Here is a 23,320-nt window from a genome sequence, read left to right as displayed (position 1 = left end):
AAAATCACCATCCTCTTATCAAAATACTTGAAAATATTTTGTCCGTTAATTGTTTCAGCTGCAGGGAAAAATTGCATATTGCCCACTCTGTCTAAAAAGGTAACTTGGAGCTGATAATCTCCATGTTTTTACAGCCGGAGTAGGTAGCATATGTATGTAGGCATGCATGTATGTGTATGTATGTATATATATATATATATATATATTTCTTTGCATCAATGCTGTGATTCAAAACACACAAAAACACACCATGTTCCAGGTTTATTTTAAAAAAGCTGCTGTCTCTTTGCCAGTTTTGTTTGGAAAAACAAAACTTGAGTGGAGTTCCACTAGGACATAACCATTTTTTCTCACACACACACACATTTCACATCAATGACAAAGATGGATGAACAGGTGTATAAACTGTAGCGTACAGATATGTCAAATGTCAGCTCTTCATCATTTCAGCTAAACAGTCTTCATATAACACAGGACATTTCCAACAGAGCCAACTAAAGTATGTCATGTCCAGTCTGAAAAGAAAAAGACGAAAACATCCCCCATAATGCTGTCTTTATATGTCGGCTTGTGCTGGAAGTCATCACATTTTCCTCAGTGGGGTGGGACAATAACAGTTAGGTTCAGACACACTTTTACCCAATATACAGTAATTCTGCCTGGAACCGAACACATATTAACCTCTGGATTATTTGAAGTTATTAAAAATAAATAATGCAATCATTCTTCTTTTTTCATTATACAGATACCAGTAGTATTACATCCATAACACCCCCTCTCCTCCCGCCAGGCCTCAATATGTGCAAACTGCAAGAGTTTTTAAAAGGTAGCACTTAATGCAAGGACCATGAAAAACAAAACAAACAAAACAATTAAGTGTTTTAAAGTGAGCACTTGATGAAAAGTAGAGCAGATTTGAAACAGGTTTGATTTTAGGATTGAACTGGCTGACTGGACCCTCTTCAGACCAACAGTGGAGTAACACAGACCTCAGACTAATTATAAATAAACTGATTTAAAACAAAATATAATGGTGGTCCTTTAAATCAAAGGAATATTTTTGGTAATGAATGACTATTATAATAATATGTGGTGCTGCCTTAACACAAAAGTGATGTAAAATACTGTGCCATGTTGGGATGAAAATTATTTTGCCATAAAATAAGATCTACTGCATGTTTCTCTTTCAAACATTTCTGCTCTCTCACAGAAACTAAATGTTTGCAATGGTATTGAACAAATGAGTTGCCTCTTCACACAAGAAATTTCACAACTTGTGCTTTGAGTTCAAGCAGAGAACACTGGGTTAGCAACTCAACATTAACATGTTTGGGTTTGACAAAACTTGGTCAAAGAGCATTGGAGCGATTTGATGAGAGCCACTTGATAAAATGGCTCAGACAGATTTTTGATTGTTTCTTTCATTAAAATAGACCACAAAAAAAATATCTCCACATTGCTGCAGGTGCATCTGGAAAAGAGACGAGGAGTTCCTGTTTTGGGTTTGAAAGGCAGTCAGCTTCGTTTAAGACCAAGTCCAAGTCCAAACAGATGCACACCATACACCCACACAGAAAACAAACGCCAGAGGACTAGAACTTTGTTCCAAAAAGAATAATAATTAGAACAATGATTATGATGAAGAGGATCAAAATGACCAGCATCTTTCTGTTTTTCTTCTGATATTGCTCCGCCTGCAAAGAACATGTTTCAATGTCAGCTACTTTATAACAGTTGCTTTGCTTCATTAAAGGATTACTTGAATACAACAATTTATGTACTCAAGATTCAAGATAAATATCAATTTATGTATTCAACCATACAAGTGTGTAGATATGGTTTGTTATACACTGATATGATATAACTATTATATATAATATCAGCTGAAAATGCCCCCCCCCAACATTTTTTTTTTTTTTACAATCGGGATTAAAAAGGTTGAAGGTTGAACTCATTAAAACAAAAATGTCAAAATGTCAGGTAAAACCCATAATTACAAGTGTCCAAGAGTATTTTGTGTTTACCTTTTGTAACTGTTTCAATCCGTCGTCTGTTTTAACACAAGCCTGCTCCACGTTGAAGTCGATTCTGTCAAGAACGGTGCCCTATTACAGAAATGGAGGAATTTTATTAATGGGAGATCGTTTTTTATTTTAGTTGTAGATGATCTTTCTTTGAAGTGTAACAAATGTGTAGTGTACCACTATAAAACAAACACCACCTGTAGCTTTGGTTTGTTTTCACTTGAAGGTCGGTTCATTTTCAAGTATTTGTCCCTTCAGTTACTTAAATAATTGTAAAATGAAATGGAATTTTAATATGACAATAAGTCTTTTGGGCCTTTTGTTAAAAACTACACATCTGAGGGGACAAAAAAAGCTTTGCTTTTTTTATCTCACTGTTGCTTCAAATACCTGTTCAACTACCATTCCTGCCAAGTCCCGGAAAATCTCATTCAGATCAGAGATGGACTGCACTATTTGTCTGATCTCCTTCTCTCGCTCTTCAACCATGACCGTGTTCTCCTCCATCAGCATCAGCTGGTCGTCTGTGAATCCCTGAAACAGAAGAAATAAAAGAATAAAATTAGGTGATTTCATAGAAATACAAAATTCCTACGTTAAAACCACATTTCAGCCAGAGAAAAATAATAAAAAATAATATAAATAAATAATAATAATATTTAGTTTTATTCCCCCAGACATTCACTGTGTCTTTTAGTAGGATTATCATGTTCATATTAACAATAACAGTAGTAAATATTTCTTTTTTTATTGGTCACAGGGAACAGCCACAAAAACAACTCACCTTGTCATACAGAGCTAAATCTTCATCCTCCTCCATTAAGGGTCCTGAGTCAAAAAAGTGTTTTGATCTCTCCTCACGATTCTTCATACCTGTTAGACAAAACAGCATAAAGATAGAAGAGATATGATGTGAGATATGACCCAGACAGTCCTCCGAACATGTGGGTGGAGATATAAAGGAATGAGGAAAAACCAAGACATGCTTCAGTGTTCTTTTAGTTCTTTAAAGTTGAATTCTTACGTTTTAGGTAACTGGACTGTGTGTATCTAAAATTAGTGGACAGCTCCTGTAGACTCTGTGCCAGAGACGAGACCACGTTTCTCAATAGTCTCTCCTCCTGCTCGGTGCAGTGGCCGCAGCGAGTCTGCAAACCTGTCACAGCTCGCTGGCATCTGTGAAACATCTGCAGGGAACACAAGCGAGCAAGTAGAAATAAACAACATTTCAAAGTCTTGACAATAAAATATTCTCAGGTGTCAGCCATTAGAACAATAAGAGAGGACACGATTAATTCTATATCATTCTATACCAATTAAAATGTATTCAAAATAGGCTTAAAAGGTGTCTCCAATTGAGAAACATTTAAATAGGTGTTAAAATTCTAAATAAATGTGCAGTATCTCAAAAACTAAACTGTAAAATGAATGTACCTGTGTGATCTCCTGGGTAGTGATTTCTATGGCGTGCTCCTCTTCACTACTGTCATCCAGAGTTGGACGGTTCATATGCTTGTCATGAAGTAAGGCCAGTTCTTTCATCTTCTGTCGAACCCGTGTGATTTCGTATTGAATCTGAAAGGCAGTGAGTTCACAACCAAGTTAGGACTTTGTGTTCAAAAACTTCCCAAAATGTAACTTACAAGTTTTTACACATATAAATACTCTAAACTATATATTAAATATATGTTTTCACTGTGTATGAATTTTCAAAAATATTATAATAGTTCACAATATACAAAAGTGCATCTACAAATATAATTTCATAATTCATTTTACCTCATCAACTCCCTCTATCCATTTAGGAGGCAGTTTTCGTGTGACTCCAATGGCAGCCTCAGGATCCAGACTAATTCCTGACACCAGGGCCATTCGATCATCAGCCAACTTAAAAAGACAATCAAATTAAAACATTTAGTATAATAACTCACCACAATAATGATGGTACACCATTGTATGAGTCTAAATTCTACCATGAAGGGGAACAGCAGTACCTCATCCAGCTCCTAATGTGATTGGCAGAGAGCAGAGTGGTCCCATCCCATAAAGAGAAAGGAAAAAGAGAAAAATGAAAGAGAGTGAGCCCTGGAAAATCAGAAGGGAAGCCCAGAAAAAGTGTGTTTGCATCTACTACCAACAATTTCATTCCTTTGAGATAAGAATCATTATTTCTGTTTATGGCAGCGATACAAAATGTCTGGTTGTCTGAATGCAAAGTTACATCATAAATTGTCTATAAACTAAATTATCCACTTTAGACACATTATGTGAAAAACAGTCAGAATAAAGGCAGCAGAAATAGTTGAGTTTTAGTAACAAAAAAGGACACATTCAAGAAAAATATAAAGGAAAATGCAATAGAATATTATAAATTTAAGAAACTATACTAAACACTAAAACTTAATAGACCTGGCTTTATTATGATAATCTTTTTTATAATTAAACAGAGTCTCTCTCCCCACACACACACACACACACACACACACACACTAGATAGACACTATTATATAATGGCATTATAAAAGCTGGAAATGGAGAGCAGTTTTTCTTATGTAGAATGATGATGCACATAGAGCTGTAGTCAAAGAACAGGATCCAACAAATGTAACATCCCATGAGCCAAGGAGGTCTCAACTAGTTAAAGCCTAATTTCTGAGCTGGTCCATGATGACTGCTGTTGTTCTGAAGGAAAAGATAAAGGGGACTAACTGACTTTTAAACAAGTTGTTTTTTCTCTCAATAGAAGAAAAGACTGTCAGGCATGAACCAACCATCACAAAATGTTCCAGGCTGTGGACGACCAGGCCACAGCATTGTTGCTGGTTTCTCTAACTCTGAGGCTACTGGCAGATGTTCTTGATGGTCCTGAGGTAAACCCCAGCACACTCTATATATATATATATATATATATATATATATATATATATATATATATATGTGTGTGTGTGTGTATACACACATCAGCTGATGGGATAGACCACCACATTCATGCCTCTTAGAGTAACAGTTCACAGCTGAGTGTGAATGCTCACAGACAAACACACACAGCTGAACAGTGCAGGTGAACTCTAATGCAAACACTTCTGGTAGAGAGAGCTGCAAAAGCTGTTAAAAAGGAGCCATTCAGGAGCTGTGCTGGCTTACTTGTGTTTGGTAGTTTTACTAAGTAGAGTGGCATTGAGTTTTGCTTTATACTGGGTAAGTAGGTAGGTGCTAACAGAAATAAATCTGAATATCATGTTGAATAAGGTGACAAAGGCACCATTAGAGAGATAAGTCTGAGACAAAGCAGTTTCTAATTCAGCCTTTTTCCATTTTCGTAGCCTTGATGTCTGTCACATATTTATAGAATTACATAAGTTGACTAGCTGAATTCTAGTAAAGGGTTGGGGCAGTATGACAAAAAATGGAGATGACCTCTAAGGCAAAAGAGATTTTGACACTATTCATAACACAATGTCTCTCCCTGTACTGTCTGTGGGCAGGGTAACCTGGTTTGTTTGAAAGGCCCCGTACACACCGGGTACTAACATCTGTCCTGATGGATACAGCAAAAAAGCAAAAGCCTTGATCTAATTTGTTTCTAGGTCTTTACCTACTAACTAAGATAATGATGGATCTGGGAGGCTTTCCCATCACCGCTTAAGAATTTGAGAAAGTCAAACCACTGTGCTGCAAGTCAGAAAGCAGGAATGGAAGTGAAAATACTAGATTCATATACTTTATGTTTACTGCATTAATGTAACAAAAAGCTGTGTGAGAATATTATCTATAAACGATTTAAACAGTTTGTCAGAAACACTATATGACCATAAATATCAATATCACAAAAGGCAATTGCATACATAATGATACATTATCTGTATAGTCCACTTCTATTCAAGTGGAACAATCTAACACAGGTCAACACACACTAGACTAGACCACAAAAAACTTGATTTGTGATAGTGAGGAGCAGAATATAAATATAAAAACATGCTTTACTTTAGCAGAACCCCACCAAAATGACACATACAATGTCTACTTCTTCCTCTATCCTAATTACTATTCTTTTTTTCTAATAAATTATAGCGATGCCGACTAAAACTGAACTAGTTTGACTCAGCTTGTTTACATGTGATAAAGACATTGACTATGAGAACATGGCTGCACGCCCTCCTCCTCCATCAGTCCTGAGGAATAAAACCTCTCTGAGACTAACTAGCAGCTACAGGCACACACAGCTGCTCCTAGCTACCAGCTACCTGCGACTGGCTACATGCAAACACACACAGTAAAATGTCAAAACGATGCAGACCACTCACCGCAGCATTGCTACGTGTACTCAGACGGGGGTCGTATGTACTCACTTGCTCAGCCAATATTTGCCGGTTTTGGATTGCATTGTTCCGCATTAACAAGAAGGCATCGGTCAGACGCCGAGTGGCCATGACTGCCTTGTCTGAAATCTAATTCTGCACAAAGGGCGGACCAGGGGATGGTTTATTAAATGTATGTCCACAGCTGCCGAGAGCCGCTGCTAACACACAGCTAGCTTTAGCTTTAGCTCTGCCTGCAATGAGTGATGGAGAAAACTCGCGAAACAGCGTCTACAGCGGACGTCAAACGACCTGAAACACATTCATCCGCTAACCATCACTGACACTTCAGTTCAAAGTAAGAAGCATGGCCGCGGGTTTCTCCCTGAAGTCTGAATTTAGCGTCAGATTGGTGAAAGCGACTCCGCTCCACAAAGCTGCGGAAGAAGGAGGACATCAACACCTGCGTCAACAGCGTCTTCTTCTACTACGTGACTGCGGCTGTCTTCTGTCGCTGAGGTGGATTACCGCCATCTACCGACAGTGGTCACACAGTGCGCTGTTCACATTTATAAGATAGAGTGTTGTTTGTAGGAGACTATGCTATTCATGATATTCAAGTACATTTAATAGATAAACTTGATTTTTGGACAATACACATCTGAAATATAATGTTTCAAATGCTGTATGTAAACATAGATGCCACAATAAATGCAATACATTAACAATCATAACTAGAAAATTCCTCCCAGAGAAATTTTGAATGGGTGCCTTGTGCTTGCTGCCAGCTCCACAGATAATCACATTTTGATCACATGAGATCCAGGTTGGTGACAGAGAGACTGGACCCATTTCAGAGAGACAGAGACACTGTACGAGTTTAAGAGGAAGGAGATTGACCCTGAGGGAGAGAGAGAGAGAGATAGACAGTGATAGAGAAAGACATTTATAAAAGCTGCATTTTGATAACATGATCCAGGTTGGTGACAGAGAGACTGTACCAATTTCAGAGACAGGGAAACCATGTTTTAAGGTTGTAGTGTCTTATCACCAATAATGGGAATTTATTTAATCCAGCATGTTTCACAATTCCTGGAAACATTCTGTAATTATTTGGGGGGTTTATTTTGAAAATACAGTCTTTTTCAGGCTCTCTGGAACATCCTGTAACTATCTTGGGGTTTGATTTTGAAAATCCAGCATCCTTCAGCCTTCCTGGTAAGGTCTTATGACCATCCAGGACTTTTAATTTGAAAATCCAGCCTCCTTCAGGCTTCCTTTTAAGGTCAGTGAGCTATCTGTATGGTTTTATTTTGAAAATCCAGGCTCCTTTCGGGTTTCAAGGTAAAATCCTGTTACTATCAGGGGGGTATTTTGAAAATCCAGGCTCTTTACAGGTTTCCTGATAACATCCTGTAACTATGGGGGATCGTTTATTTTTATTTTGAAAATCTAGGCTCTTTAAAGGTTTCTTGATAACATCCTGTTACTCACTCAGTGTTGGCGTTGCGTCACAGGGGAAGTGATGTCACCACTGGACCTAATCAGTAAATATGAAGAGGAGCCTCTCCTCTGTGTGTGTATGTCGTTGCTATGGATACTCACTGACTTGATTGCTGCACTTGTTATCTCCCAGCTCAGAGAGATGAAGCTCTGCCCCTTCAAACAAATGCTTCTAACTCATAAACTATAAGTCCTATCTGTGAAATAAAAACACTGTGACAATCCCAAGACTTTGCCGAATGTACACATATATATATTGGTTAGAGTTAAGAAATGTGACTGTGGGAGTTTTTGACTGTTGTTGTCCTCTGACCTTTTTTTTTTTCAAAATTAACATGGCATCCAATGGAGAGGTGAAACCGGAAAACTTTTTTCAAAAAAAATGATACAGCCAAAAGTATAGGTCCGAAAGATGTCATAGTGACATGTCTGCAAAGTAAACAAACTCTATTTTATTTTGATGTAAAAACCATGTCTGACAACCTCCATCTGTGGCTTTGAGAGCAGTTTTAGCACAGAAAGATGCTGAAAAACAGCCATTTTTTTCACACTCAGAAAAGTCAAAGCACATTGATCTGGAAAAAAGCCACAGACACAGTATAAACTTTGGACCTGCCAACCACTCTTGCTCTTTGACCTCAGCCTCCATTTCAAACCAAAGAAGAGCCCACTGTTTCTTTTTATGTCCAATGTTTAGCCTATATTAGTTTGTCAGTCATATGTCATGGTTAGGTGAAGAGGCCTTTACTCAATTCAATTGAAAGACAATTTTAGTTTTTCTTAAATTGTTAGGCCCAGTCTGTTGAGCTGATGTGCAGAATCAATTCAATGGTCTGTTTCATTCAGTCAGATTGGCTCATTCACTCTGTTAAAGCTGGAGACCAGAGAGCTGCAGACCTCATTCTGATTTTCAGACTTTAAGCCTCAGTATTTAGAAAATGCGTTGACTCATTGGAAGGGTACAATAGATGAGGGTGTGTGTGTGTGTGTGTGTGTGTGTGTGTGTGTGTGTGTGTGTGTGTGTGTGTGTATTTTTTGTACTTGTTTATGTTATCTTGTCAGGACAAGTAGACCAAAGCCAAAGGTTAAGGTCAGGGTTAGCCATGAATTTGTCATGAGGGATGAGGTTTTGGTTAGACTGTCCACAATGAATGCAAAGTCTCTGTGCAAACCTGTGTGTGTGTGCGCGCACACGTGCGTGTGTGTTTGTGTGCGTGCGAGAGGCGGGCTCAGTGATTATGGCTCAGAGCTCCACCTCTTCTCATTCTTAATCCCTTACATCCGCTAATACCGCAGCGCACACATGTACTCACAAGTGCCAGCTGCTGTCAGACAACATACCAAAGTTCTGTGGGACGGAGCTCCGTGTGTGGGACCATTTTTATTGACCTCTGCTGAAGTGTGAGGAGAGAGAGAGAGAGAGAGAGAGAGAGAGAGAACAGGTAAGAAGCCTGAAGGTTCAGCTTCCCTCCTCTTCATGTGTGAGTGACTGATCACCTGTGCACCTAAACAGTTGTTACTGTCAGTGACTCTGGCCTCCAGTTATAATCCTGTCTGATGGATGTGCCCTTTTAATCTTAATTGTTGATTTCTGAAGTGCTTTGCTGAGTGGAACAGCACGGTGCTGATTAAAGTACAGAACAGAGAGTTGAGCTGCGGTTAAGTTTACAATTAATATCTGTACAGCCAATAATGACTTTTCCTGTTTTTCTGCTGGTGACATTTAACTGAACAGATTTTTTTTCTATTGTTTTGAGTGCTATTCTTTTCATTTCAAATTTTTTCTCTGTTAAGCACTTTGTAACTTATCATTAATATCATGTTATTATTAATAGTTCTTAAGAGACTGGCGCTCTGCAGCATACAACCTATCAAAGTGTCACTTGTCGCTCCTCTCTGGGTTTATTGTGGTCAGTTCCTGACGTTGATCAATTTTGTTGCACACCTTTCCCCATTCCCATGATTTTAAAGCTTTTATCAACTATCTGCATAACACTTGCTATATTCACAATGGTCCATTGTGAAATGTTCACTGCTGATGCTTGTAATTCTTTAGTATTTAGATGAACCCCAGACACCAGATCAAGTGGATGATCAGTATCTTTGAAGCAGGGAGTGTCTGACTTACTACTGTTGTGTGCAGTTGAAGGAATGGAAGCAAACCAGTTCACCTGGGTCAATGACAGAACAGAGCATGCCCTAATAAAATTGGATACTTTCCAACCTTTCTCAGGGTTGGTACTCCTGCCCTGGATGTTTTCATCCCTGTCACCTCCCTCACTGTCCAGTCATTTTGTTTTTTCTTGTCTTTGCTCACACAGCTGATCAACATGGCCTCTGCTGATGACACAGAGGGCTCTCTGACTCCTGTGGATTTTATCCAGCTGCAGCAGTACATGGAATGTAAGTTTAACCTCTGCACTTTACATCATTTCATCAGTTAATTGACATTAGCAGCATGTTAATGCTGCATGTAACACATAACATGATCATCTGAAGGGGAGCTTTATTGATGCTCAGTTTACTTGCTGTAAATCTCTCTGGAATGTGTGCAGATGCTTCTAAATACGCAAGTCAAGACTAAATCAATGTAAAAAAGGGATTATCTTATTTTATTTTATAATATTTTATTAGTACTGTACTAATACAACAGTTTTTACTTTTCTTGAGGGCTTTCATTTTATCTCTTAGTACTTCTACTTTACTACAGAAATATTTCAGTTTTTCCAGTCGATTTATTTCACACTTAGTTTTCTAGTTTCCTTGTTGATCATGATTTCACATGCAAAATATATGATCAGCTCATAAAACATGACACATCTGATATACAGTATATGATACAAGCATACAGCTTGTGGAGCTGCAACATTAAAATGAAATGTAATTGAGCATTTTTATATTTTGACATGACAAATGTATTTAAGTAAGATCCTTTTAACACAGGCATAAAAACACATTATTGGATATATTGTTTTAACATATGCAATAAATTATCAAATGTATTTATATGTATAGATAACATAAAAAAAAGGTTGGTGTGAACGCAACAGTTCCAGCCAGAATACTTTTTTTGTTCAGCACAGGTGCATGAACAGAAGTAAAATGCTGAAACATCTGTCCATTTTAAACATCTGTGCACACTTTGCTGCAGAGAACTTTAGAGAGGCAGATGCTCTTTGAATTTAATCAAAGTATTTCTGAGTCTGATTCTGATTCTAAGTTATAAAAGGGACACATGGAACAAGATTTAAAATAACATATACCAACATAACTTTCAGCATTAACTGTTCAGTTATAGTAATTAATATTCAAACTGAATCATGCAATAATCATATTATATCAGGGGTCGGCAGGTACGATTTTTCTTTGTCAGTAGCTGGACCATCACAACATAATCAAAGACTTAATCAAGAAATTAATTAAAAAAATTGACCTGGAATTAATGAGAGACTGCTGATAAGCTGTATTACACAAGAATTGAAAGCAGCAGATGTGACTAAGTAGACATCATCTTTATAAAACAGACGACAGAGGAAGTTCTCGTTCATGCACCATTAAATACAAACACACTTTACAGTGCAATGTTCTCTGGAGGCTCATTCAGCATCAGAACAGAAACACAAACAGCAACTACAAAATGTAAGTGCATCGCTCTTGATCCGGGGTTTGAGCTAATGCAAAATTTGATAGACCTGTTGACAGGAAACAGAAAGTGGCACGGGGCTAAAAATATGTTGCCTTCCACTCAGAGGCTTTGTTTGAAAGAAATGAAATGGGTCTGCAGGCTTTTAGTGTCGGGGTAAAGGGGGGGGGGCTGGGTATTTGTACTGTTGGATAACGGAAGAATGGATGATTACACCTGCTCCTTTCTGACCCTGAAAAAAGCTCCGCCATGTGTCAACAGGACCCAAACCCCAGATTTAATGCAGGATACACACAGTCCGTCCACGTCCACGATTAAGTGATGATCTCACATGTTTCTTGTTTTAGCTCAGCAGCCATGTAATCAATGTGTGGAACTAATGGCTGACAAAGAACAGATTCACTCACTGAGCTTCACTGTCTCCTCACAGAGCAGACTGATGTACTGACGGCACAGATTCAGGTAAATGTGTTTGTGGGAAAAAATGTCATGTCCTGTCAACTGTTCTCTTTGCAGACAGTAATCAAAGGGTGAAAGATGTGATCAAGGAGTTTCACCCTGGAGGTCGACTGGCCCAGCACAGCATGGGGGAGGTCAGTGACTGTAACCGTAGAAACAGATATAGTATTTTCTGCAAAGTTGTAAATTTTATTTAAAGGTTTCTGATGAAAACAATTATTGCAAATTATTGGGGAAATCCTGCATCTTTTTCATTTCAAGCCCAAGTAAATATAAATGTCATTATTCATTTAATAAAGGAAATTTAATCGTGCATATATCTTGAATTCTCTACTTGGCTGTTGACAAATTTCATTTCGTCTGTTCTCTGAATTTGGCCTTCATTTAAAATGTATTAATACTGAATTCACCAATTGTACTTCGCCTCTCTTTTGTTATTAAATGTCATTGTTTCTTTAGTAAATCTCCTTGGGAATTACATTCCTGTTAAAAAAGAGCATTACCATGAATATAAATGTCACATTAACACATTGTTCTTGTGTCTCCTCCTGATACCTGCTCTGATTTCCTTCCTCAGTGCGTTGATGCAGTGGGTTTCAGTCTCTTTCTCAAGATGTACCTTGAGGTTGATGAGTTTCCTGCGGATTTTTGCCGACGCCTTTTCCATTATTTCCAACGCATGGAGCAGGATGGCAGCCCAAAGAGTCCACTGCCCCGAGGAGGTAAATCATTCTATGTGCCTAAGCAGGTGTTCAGAGGAAAAGCACTGAACTCAGATGGTAGTTGGGGGATGCAAGTTAGAATATAACACGATCAAAGAAAGACAGTTGCTTCGAACAGAATCTCCTGTTAGGCCCTTTGTCTGACGCCCACCTACTTGTTTGTCTGATGTTTTTTTTCTTGTAGTGATGCGTCACAGGAACAAGGACGTAGGCACAGCTCTGGAGATTAGTGCACCTGTTCCAATAACCAGCTTTTGATCAAATATGTGCTTTTTTTATTCCTGTACTAAAGTTCAATCAGGACCTAAAAAGCACTTTGGGCTTTAGTGATGTAATGATGATTCCAGTTTGGTCACAATGTTCTGCACGTCTCTTTGTTTTCAGGAAGGGTCTTTCTTCGTGATGTGTCCTGTTACTTCTCAGTGCTGGAGGAAGGACAGCCTCGAGAGAAGCTTGAGTGTTGGTTTGATCTTCATTATCTACCGCACTTTGTTTATGTATATATGTTATGTTTTTGTGTTGTGTTGTACACGCCTCAAAAATGAAGAAACATTGGTTGGATCACTGGTTTTCTGTATTTTGCTTCTAGTTACTTTCAAACTTTATGACAAAGATTGCAACGGACTCCTGGACAGTTCTGTAAGTTCCTCTCACTTTCACAGAATATTTGGGATGCTTTCATAGTCACTTACAACAGTGAACACATGTACATTCATCCGACAGTTTTGTTCCACTCACTTGGTTTTGTTGAGAATATTTTGCATTAGGGTTAATGTACAGAAAATTACGATCGCTTAGGACTTTAATTCTTAAATAGATGAGGTTATTATTAGAATTATTATTAGTGTCCCTATCTGCAATGTGACTTTTATTTGCAAGTTGTATGGTCAAATGTGTGGGAGCAGCACAGAAAGTGCTTCGGACAGTGAACGTGCAGCTCATGTGTTGTATATGCTGTTATAGTTGCTGATTCAATCAGGGCACCTCACCCACAAATATGTCCTAATCCTCATTCAAGGTTAGGTAATATATGCAGCTTGATGGTCCTCCTTATGTCATTACATTCCAGTAAATATAAGCCAGCTCAATATGTAAAACAAGTCCTTATTCATCCAAAAGAAAAAAATATAAACAGCTCTCAAACTCACATTACTAAACAAACAACTGAGGGGTAATTCAGTGAGAAGACCCAACTGCACCTGCACTTTTAGTCTGCAGAGAATTTCAGCAAAGGTCCTTACATTTGTTAACTAGTTAAAAAGGATGTCAGTGATTCACAGGATTTTGAATTATGTGGTGGCTGATTGAGTGGCTGCATTTGGATGTGCAAGCACACATCATGATTGTCATAGGTTCCTGTATTTGTAATAGATAAGATGAATTAGGCCACACCAACGTCCACTGTTAGTATAAACTGTGTTGTCTCTCCATCAGGAAGTGGATCGTATAATCACCCAGATGGTGCGAGCTGCTGATTACCTGGGCTGGGACGTGGCCGAGCTCAGACCAGTAGGAATCTCTTTTTTCATTTTAAAAACTGGCGATATTTTTAATTCTATCACAAAGTGCTTTGTGAATTTGCTTTCTGACACGAAGAGAGCTTCAGTGCTGCAGCTCAGAGCTCCCGGAGTTCATGAATACAATATGTCCCGGATGACCTTTAAACAAGAGATGTGTTTGTGCAGGTGCTGAAAGACATGATGACAGCGATCGATGTGGACGACAGTGGCACTGTCACACTGGAGGAATGGTTGAAGGGAGGCATGAACAATGTGCCTTTACTTGTTCTGCTTGGACTGAAGGTGAAAAACATCTTTAATGTTCAAACAACATTTTAGAGTTTCAGTAGAGCTGTACACCTCGAGGACACAATGCTGTCATTCATGCTCTATTTTCTGTTTTCCTTTGACAAAAGTCTCTTTCCCTCACCCACAGATGAAAGAAAAGGACGGGCAGCACATCTGGAGGTTGAAGCACTACAACAAGCCCACTTACTGCAGCGTGTGTCAGAACATGCTGCTCGGCCTTGGAAAGCAGGGACTCTGCTGCACCTGTAAGAGCTCACAGCTGCCGCTAGGGGGCAGACATGTACCTCATACATAGTAAAGATTTAAACTAAACTAAGGGAGTCAAATCTTTAATTGTGTTGTTATTTTTCAGAGTAAAAGCAGTTTTCCTGGGATAAGAATACATGTAATAATAGATTTATTTTTTATTTTTCTTTATTTTTCCTCCCACAGGTTGCAAGTACACTGTCCACAATCAGTGTGCCAACAAGAACCCTGAACCCTGTGCCCGCACCTTTGTCAAATCTAAAAAGGAGATTGGTGTAAGAAAGCACAAAAATGATTTTTCACCACTGGTGTTTTCTATTTGTCAAAGCGTTAAACTAGAATCTCACCTAGTAGAGTCCACTTATGAAACCATATTTAAATTCACTAGATCCAGATTTTTATTTGGATCTGCACCAAATTGCACACGCTGAGAAATATCAAATTTTTTCATTATTTTTCCATGAATGATTCTCTGAGAAATCCACAAAATGTTGAAAAACTCACATCTCACAATGTTAAAAAATTATCCTGAATTCGCCCCTGATCTGGATCTGCACCAAAATAATGTCTTCTTTACTAATGCATAGCACATCCTTGTGGTAATCCCTCCAGTAGTTTTTTGCGTAATCTTACTTACAGATCAACCAACCAGCAAACATACAGGCAGGGGTGAGCACATAACCTCCTTGGCGGAGATTATATTTACCATGTTTTTAGTCAAATATTTTCATGACAATTCTCTTGTCCCTGACTAAAATCCAAAATTGAGTGAGAGTAAGCACATTATCAACAGAGAGCATCATGGTGCATTAGTCAGTAATAAGTGCGGATTACACCCGGTACAGTCTGCTCCGTACATCTGTTTAAATGTCCTATTTTGCACGAACGCAGACAATGATTCGCTGCCCCAAATATTTCAGTTGCTGTGGCACGTTTTAGTTACCAGTGCCCTTCAAGGATATTTGATTTGGTGACGCACGCCCTGCAAGTGGATGGTTATCCAGAAGGTCATAAATCTGCAGGCGTCTATAACTTCTACAAAAGCGGGTCAATAATGATGTAATTCTTTCCTGCAGTCATTCAGGGCTGGATTGTTTTGCTGGCACCACAGTGGCAAACACAAACATTTGTCACTGCAATGGATTTTATTAGCATCGTAAGACTTGTCCAGACATTATACAAATATGTGAAAGCAACACTGGGCAATGGAGTCACTTCTATGGGTGGAGAGAGGGTGAAAATAACTAGAATATCACTCAGGCACCCTATATTCAATCAAGCTGCTCCAAATTACACAGTCTCATAGATAGACATTCTTTAATGTGCCAGATTTTTTCTATCAAGATCCATAAACTATTCCCTGGGAAATTGGTGAAATTCCTGGATCCACACCCTGATCTGGATCTGCACCAAAATTGTGTGGATTCTTCCCTGACCCATTCCATATCCTTCCACCAAGTTTCCTGTTTGTAATGCTGCTAACAAACAACAAACAAACAAATGTCACCTGGGGGAAGTTTATTAGTGGGTTACATCAGTGGGACCTCACCTCTGTCTCCTCCTCTGTGTCTCAGGTAGCGGCTCACGACTGGATCAGAGCTGACTGTACATCTACAAAGTGTCAGATCTGCCACAAGAAGATCAAAACTTTAGCAGGGAGGCGTTGTGCGTGGTGCCAGGAGATGGTGAGGACTGTATATGTATACTATATATGTGTTTACAGTAATGCATGAATTACATATAAACCCTTCTTTCCATGTTCACTGAATCCTGTTTCTTTTAAGCGTCATGATGAGTGTATTCTCTCTGGCTCATCGCCCTGTGACTGTGGGCCACTGAAAGATCACATACTGCCTCCGTGGGCCATATACGCTGTCTCAAAGGTAAAGTTAGAACAGTACTCTCACTCTGTAGAGTGCACACGTCCACCAAGGCCCAACAGCCCTGTTGAATTCAATGTAACTGCACCAAATTGCCCACATTCATCAATATCGGGCCATTAAATATGTCTGAAAATCTCTGCATTATTTATTGACATATTCCCACAAAATTTTGAAAAATGCCCCATTTCACTTGAATTACTCCACTCCAAAAGTGAATGCCTTCTTTCTTGGCCAATACCACAACCTTCTACCAAGTTTTATTAAAATTGGTTCAGTAGTTTTTGCATATTACTTCTAATAATCAGACAAACAGCAATAAAAACAACTATCATGGTGGAGTTAATGAGCAGCTTAACCAGAAGATAAATATCAATACCATAATTTGGCTTAAGAAAATGTAAAAATGATAGTTTTTGTTTGTTAATTATCTGTTTAATTAACCTTTAAATAACCTTTGATTCCTTCAGGAGGAGGACAGCAGCTTGTTGAATGTTACCCCTGATGGCCACATCCTGCAGGTCTGCCTTCATCTGATCTTCCTACATACTTTAAATGTATTTTTCAGCTATACACACGTGTCTTCTCCGTGAGTTTTCTTTCACGTTCTCTGCCCAAACTAACATCTGCACATTACTGTTTCTGGCAGGATCTCCAGTTTTAGTGATTCCTCATTATATTTTTCATGCTTAGAAAGATTATACTAGTGTCTTTGTGGTCTATGCAGTTCAGATCAGTCATGGACAAACACAACAGTGGTGGGTTTGTCTGCATCTGCACTGACAAGCTCTCTGATCCAATGCTTATGGTTTAGATTTGATATTTGTAGTATCAGATACCTCCTGAAAGCTTGAAAGGTGCTTGTTTGTTGTTTGCCTCCTGACAGAGAACAGTAATAGGACAATGATAAGAAGTTATTACAGCCAGAAAAGCCCCATAATCCACCCATGTGTTCATATGGCTGAATATACTACTTGTGTTTGTTATTTGTTTAAAGACATATTTTAAAGTATATTTTTGAACATTCAGTGCAAAAATATTTCAGTTGAATATTCGTTCCTAATAAAATATCTGCTGTTGCCATTATGGTATGGAATGTGAGAATAGCAACTTTTACTTTTAGTGTTAAAACACAAGGAACACAGGATTATCCAGAAACAATATGAGTTTGAATAGTGATGATGATGCTGCCCTAAGGTTTTAGTCATTTTTCAAATAAACAAAAAACATGAACAAAACACACCTGTATATAGTATGATATAAATATAAAACCTGTAGTAGTAGATTGAATGGTAGCATGTGTCCACTCGGTAAAACGTTGCTTCACCAGATGAGTTCAATAATCCTGTACCTTCTTCTGTTGCACATTTTTTTTCAGATCGCTCCACTTCCAGACATCCATCCCCTCTTGGTGTTCGTAAACCCAAAAAGTGGAGGAAAGCAGGGTGAAAAGTAAGCAGCTCAAAGTTCGGATAAGGTTGGGGGAGGTTATCAGAATTGAAAACATATAACTGTTAATAAAACATGTTATCAATGCACAAGCTTCATGTGCAATATTTATAACAAATAATCTGTTGATAATTGTTTTCCTCTCTGCATTTGTGTATAATTAATAGTTCTCCTACGATTTCCACCCCTGGTTTAAATATATAATTGTATTTGGACTAAGAATATTTCCTCATTGACTTATTTACTTTGTTACCTTCTGTGTCTGTCTTTTCTTCAGAGTGCTGAGGAAGTTTCAGTACCTGCTGAACCCACGTCAAGTGTACAACCTGTCCAACGGAGGTCCTGCACCAGGGTACGCCACACTTTCACTGCTGTGGGACCCCCAGTTTGTCTTTTTGTCTTTTCTTCACGTTGATTTTGACTTTCATCTTTTAGACTGCACTTCTTCCACAATCTGCGGGACTACAGGATCTTGGTGTGTGGAGGCGACGGCACCGTTGGCTGGCTCCTGGATGCTTTAGGTACAGCAGGCCCTTCTGGGTTTCAGTGAGCAGAATGAAATAACCGTCTCTGAGGCTAACTGATGTGACCTGTGATTTCAGACAAAGCAGACCTTCAGGTGCATCCTCAGGTTGCTGTCCTGCCTCTAGGTACTGGGAACGACCTGGCTCGCTGTCTACGCTGGGGAGGAGGTAAAACCATGAATGCATTACCTCTAAACCAAACTAGTATCACCCAGGATTTGGCTCTGACATCAGTGCCATATGTCGTATAATCAACCTGCTTCTATTTGTAACTCCATGGAAGGCTATGAGGGGTCAGACCTGAGGGAGATCCTGAAGGAGGTCGAAGCCAGCAAGCTGATTCCCATGGACCGCTGGAGCATCCGGGTGATACCAGAAGACCCTGAAGAGGCGGGAGACCCTGTGCCAAATGAGATCATCAACAACTACTTCTCTATTGGAGTGGTGAGTCTCTACAGCAGCAGGGAGGAACAGCACATACACCTCACATAATTATTGATTGATTTATTCAGTCCTTCGGCGGATATCTATCTGCAAAAATGTCTTTTAATTTCTTCCTGTCATAAACATAAAGTATAGTATATTGCTTCTAATCGGATTTTACATGATTGTACTTGTGTCCATGTGAGCAGGATGCTTCCATTGCTCATCGTTTCCACTCCATGAGAGAGAAACACCCCCAGAGGTTCAACAGCAGGTGAGGACTGACATTACCTGTGTGAGTGTACCAGAGATTAGGTTGTTGTTGTTTTTTAATCAGAGACAGTGAAGTTCTTTTTGATTTCTCTTTTTTTAAGAATGAAGAACAAACTTTGGTATTTCGAATTTGCCACTTCTGAAACCATCTCTGCCTCCTGCAAGAGGCTGACGGATTGTCTCTTGATCGAGGTGAAAATTTCTCCTATTCTCATTCCATTGTTTCTCCAGAACCAATAATCTGCAACTCACATAACTGCTAATGCTTAAAGTCTTGCTTTAGTTGTGTTTAAAGAAAACAACCTGTCATTGTTCCTCCGCCAGTGTTGTGGGAAACAACTGGACCTGAGCAGCATGTCTCTGGAGGGCATAGCTGTCCTCAACATACCCAGCATGCACGGCGGCTCCAACCTCTGGGGCGAGTCCAAGAAGCCTGATGGCGTGCCAGAGGCGGAGCCCAGCGAGGTCATCACTGATCCTGAACTTCTTAAAACGATCTCACAGGGTGAGGCTTGACTGGTTGGGCTGTCTCTACTTTCCTAAATCACTTTGCACACAGGGTCCAAATATTATCATCGGACACTCCCTGTCTACTTTGAGGCAGATGCTGTCAATCCTGTCGACTCTAATACTGATATAATCTCTCTGTTCGACTTCTGTGTGTGTTCCTTCACTCTGCAGACATGAGCGATAAGCGTTTGGAGGTGGTGGGGCTGGAGGGAGCTATGGAGATGGGACAAATCTACACTGGACTGAAGAGTGCTGGGCACAGACTGGCACAGACGTCTCAAATCACCATCAGGTTGTGCACTTTTACCGACAGGCAGATGATAAATATATCAACAATTCAGAAAGTATACAAAAGCATACACATCCACTGTAGGGGCTGACCGGAAACAAGAAATGTCTGCACACCAGTTGAGGCTCGCAGAAACTTTATTTTCCTAAATAATAGTAAATGAAAATATTTATTTGGAGCCTCAACTGGTGTGCAGACATTTTTTTCTTCTGATAAATATATCAAGAACACCCAACAATCCGTCTCCTTGCAGTCCAGTGTAAACAGACACACATTTGGACATGGATGGACATGGAGGTAGAGCAGGTCTGCATGCTGAAGGGTCCTTGGGCAAGATACTGAACCCCATATTTCCCCTTAGGGCTGTGCTGACAGTGTGTGGGTGATGTGTGATGGAAAAAGCACTGCATAAAGTAGCACTGTGAATGGGTAAATGTGACTTGAAGTGTGAAGGGTTTTAGTGGTCGTTAAGACTAGTGAATCTCTATATGAACGCGGTCCATTTACTGTGATCACATATAATTGATACAGAAAGATTGAATCTCACTGTCTCTCCTCTGTGTGCAGGACAGTCAAAGCTCTGCCTATGCAGATTGACGGGGAACCATGGATGCAACCTCCTTGTACTGTAAGTGTAGTTAAGGCTCAGTCATTGTGTTTAGAATAATTGAATATATTGGTAAAAACAATGAACTGAGCTACAACTTGAGCTCAGAAATGAAAGTTAATCATACAGATAACAGCAACATTATTCCATGAATGGAACACACCATTATTTTACAATAATATGCCTTTAATTTTGTATAGATCCACATAACCCACAAGAACCAAGCAAACATGCTCATGGCTTCACCGACCAAACCATCCTCGTTCTTTCACCACAAGTAAAGAAGTGTCTCCGCTGCGTCCTTCAGTCTGCAGAGGGTCACAGCAGATCACCTGTAAAATCATGACAAGGATGCAGCATGTGTATTTTAAGAGAATGTTGATTGCTGAGTGTGTAGTTGTGTGACGTTGTTGTAAATTAACTGTGTATGTGTGTTTTGCACTTAATCCCTGATATAATTCTGAACTATGTCAAAGTACAGACACCTTACACTTACCCAGCGAACCCAGTGACAGACCAAGTGCAACTCTCACCACTCAGTCTGATCACTGCCATCGTGTGCCAATTTAAATGTAATGCATCTGTTTTTTGTGTGTTTGTATATAAAAGAATAGAGTGTATCTACATATATCCACAGTGTAAAATGAGGAGTATATATCTACTTAATTCATGGTGCAGCTTTCCCTGTAGTTCGTCAAATTAACAATGGTGTCTTGTTGAGTCTCACCTTTGCTTCCTAATGCAGCTTTGTTCTGGACGTCTGCAGCTTAAAGCAGCTCAACTTACTCTCCGTGATCTGTTCAGATGTCTGTCAGTGTCAAAAAATATATTCAATTTAAGATTCAAGACTTTATTGTCATTTGCACAACAATTACATTCAGCAGTCGCTGGAAATGCTCCAAATATTACACAAGCAAAACAAATTTAAAATAGAATATAAAAACTAAATAAAATATATGAAATAAAATAAAACTAAAGTATTAAAATAAAATATACACCTTAAAAAAAGTAGTGCAATATTGTAAGGTGCAGAGTTTAGAGGAGTTCACAGCAGATTGGAGGAGTTTAAAAGTCCTTATTGACTGGGGGATGAAACTGTCTCTGAGCCTGGTGGTGTGGGACTGGATGCTGTGGTACTGTTGGCCAGATGGCAGCAGACACAAGTGTTTATGGCTGGTATGATAGGGGTCTCCAAAATCCTGTTGGCCTTCTTCCACTGGGTGTAGATGTCATCCATGGAAGGCAGCTCCATCCTGGTGATGTGCTGAGCAGACCTCACCACCCTCTGTAGAGCCTTACTGTTCAGGGCGGTGCAGCTGCCAGTCAGGATACTCTCTATGGTGCACCTGTAAAAGTTGCAGAGAATCATGGAGTCCATGTTGAGCCTGCTGAGGCAGAAGAGCTGTTGTCTTTCTGATGGATATATATTTATTCCAGGGTCTCTGTTTCACTGTTATATTATATATAAATATTAATGATTCAATGTTGTGAAATGTAACCATGAGTTGGAAATTACCCTAAACAATCACTTTTAAAAGTCAGTTGTCTGTTGTGTGTCAGTGTTTTTTGTGCACTTTACATGCTTGTATGCTCAAAATTGTGACACATGGCAGCAGATTTAAAGGTCACAGTGCTACACGTGCTTTCAGCAAAATAGAAGAAGAGGATATATGCATGTTAAAAAACAATGTGTAGTATTTTTCTATGTTGATATTTGTCAGGTCTCAACAGTGTGTATTTATGTGAAGTGTCATTTGTTGCAATGTTTTTTTCATGCATCCCACTTATCGAAACCATAGGAAGCATAATGCCCAAAGCATGAGAGCAAACGGCGAGGGAACCTTTGGATCAAAGTGGGAGGGAAAGCAGGACGACTAATCCAGAGACAGTGAAGAAAAGTGGCAGCAAAGGTTTTGTTTTGTACATCCAATGTGTGTGTGTGTGTGTGTGTGTGTGTGTGTGTGCGTGTGCGTGTGTGTTTGTGGGCGAGAGAGATGTGCTTGCACGATTGTGGTAGATGCGTCAGACATACAGACTCACTGCATCATTTCTTTCCATTTAAAGGTGGTTTTTCTAAGTTGGTTCTCTTGGGTAAATAATACAGTCGTTGTTTTGCTTATTCTATTAAACACAAGGAACTAAACCAAAATAGCCTATTTCCAAAGTTAGCCTGTCTTGTGTTAGTTTTCAGTGCACTTGCAAAGTGCAAACTTGCATCTTTGTTATGGTTATTTTTAAGTTAAACACACTGTCTTTGTCACTGAAAATCTCATTTTACAAACTGACCTGTTTCAAGAAATACACTGTTATCAGGCGTCAGGTGCCTGAAAGACCTAAATCAACAAATAGAACTACAGAGTTTTCCACCTCTTTCTGCAGCAGCACTTCAGTAGCAATATAACAGTTAATGAATCTATATCGCACTGGATAGATGAAGCTATTGTGAAACATCATAATATTTACATTATATTTTGTATTGTGTGAACTAAAAAGAAAGAAAGATACGTCCAGTCTAGAGTGATTATTATCTTCTATTCATACACAGCATTGTGTTTAAACCCCAGTGTGATGGTGTCTGTTCACTCCTGGCCTCTCTGGGCAGTCTCATTAGCTGCTTCAGAGAAAATCTCCACCTCTCCACACCCTAAATGATCCCTCTCAC

At 39.2% G+C, this 23,320-nt stretch overlaps 2 protein-coding genes across 10 annotated transcripts; one reads left to right on the top strand and one right to left on the bottom strand.

Annotated features, from left to right (window-relative positions):
• Positions 1-248: 248 nt before the first annotated feature.
• stx16 (syntaxin 16) lies at positions 249-6,798 on the bottom strand. Of its 6 annotated transcripts, none has more exons than XM_020087048.2 (9): positions 6,374-6,798; positions 3,998-4,030; positions 3,804-3,911; positions 3,459-3,599; positions 3,049-3,211; positions 2,809-2,897; positions 2,415-2,558; positions 2,025-2,105; positions 249-1,694 (listed from the first exon to the last, which is right to left on the bottom strand). In XM_020087048.2, exons 1-9 carry the CDS (start codon positions 6,452-6,454, stop codon positions 1,593-1,595), a joined length of 942 nt encoding a protein of 313 aa, XP_019942607.1. In that variant the 5' UTR covers positions 6,455-6,798; the 3' UTR covers positions 249-1,592. The 6 variants fall into 6 exon arrangements, with proteins under 6 accessions (XP_019942607.1, XP_019942604.1, XP_019942605.1 ...); XM_020087045.2 differs by having other exon boundaries at positions 6,329-6,593; XM_020087046.2 differs by having other exon boundaries at positions 4,019-4,030; positions 6,329-6,593.
• On the top strand, positions 4,768-22,199 carry dgkab (diacylglycerol kinase, alpha b). Of its 4 annotated transcripts, none has more exons than XM_069538290.1 (24): positions 4,768-4,894; positions 10,147-10,228; positions 11,985-12,061; positions 12,505-12,649; positions 13,034-13,108; positions 13,239-13,288; positions 14,084-14,158; positions 14,335-14,451; positions 14,585-14,702; positions 14,890-14,978; positions 16,278-16,388; positions 16,488-16,586; positions 17,054-17,104; positions 17,962-18,035; positions 18,310-18,384; positions 18,468-18,553; positions 18,635-18,724; positions 18,840-19,000; positions 19,189-19,253; positions 19,354-19,444; positions 19,577-19,757; positions 19,934-20,054; positions 20,619-20,679; positions 20,859-21,666. In XM_069538290.1, the coding sequence occupies exons 1-24, from the start codon at positions 4,805-4,807 to the stop codon at positions 20,937-20,939; spliced, it is 2,265 nt and encodes a 754-aa protein (XP_069394391.1). In that variant the 5' UTR covers positions 4,768-4,804; the 3' UTR covers positions 20,940-21,666. The 4 variants fall into 4 exon arrangements, with proteins under 4 accessions (XP_069394391.1, XP_019942601.2, XP_069394400.1 ...); XM_020087042.2 differs by lacking the exon at positions 4,768-4,894 and adding an exon at positions 9,099-9,267 and having other exon boundaries at positions 20,859-22,199; XM_069538299.1 differs by lacking the exon at positions 4,768-4,894 and adding an exon at positions 9,119-9,257 and having other exon boundaries at positions 10,143-10,228.
• Positions 22,200-23,320: the final 1,121 nt, after the last annotated feature.

Source organism: Paralichthys olivaceus, chromosome 2 (assembly GCF_024713975.1).
Source record: "Paralichthys olivaceus isolate ysfri-2021 chromosome 2, ASM2471397v2, whole genome shotgun sequence".
In the NCBI taxonomy this organism is placed as follows: Eukaryota; Metazoa; Chordata; class Actinopteri; order Pleuronectiformes; family Paralichthyidae; genus Paralichthys; species Paralichthys olivaceus.
Note: the sequence above shows the minus strand (reverse complement) of the source record. Positions and strands in the feature narration are given on the sequence as shown.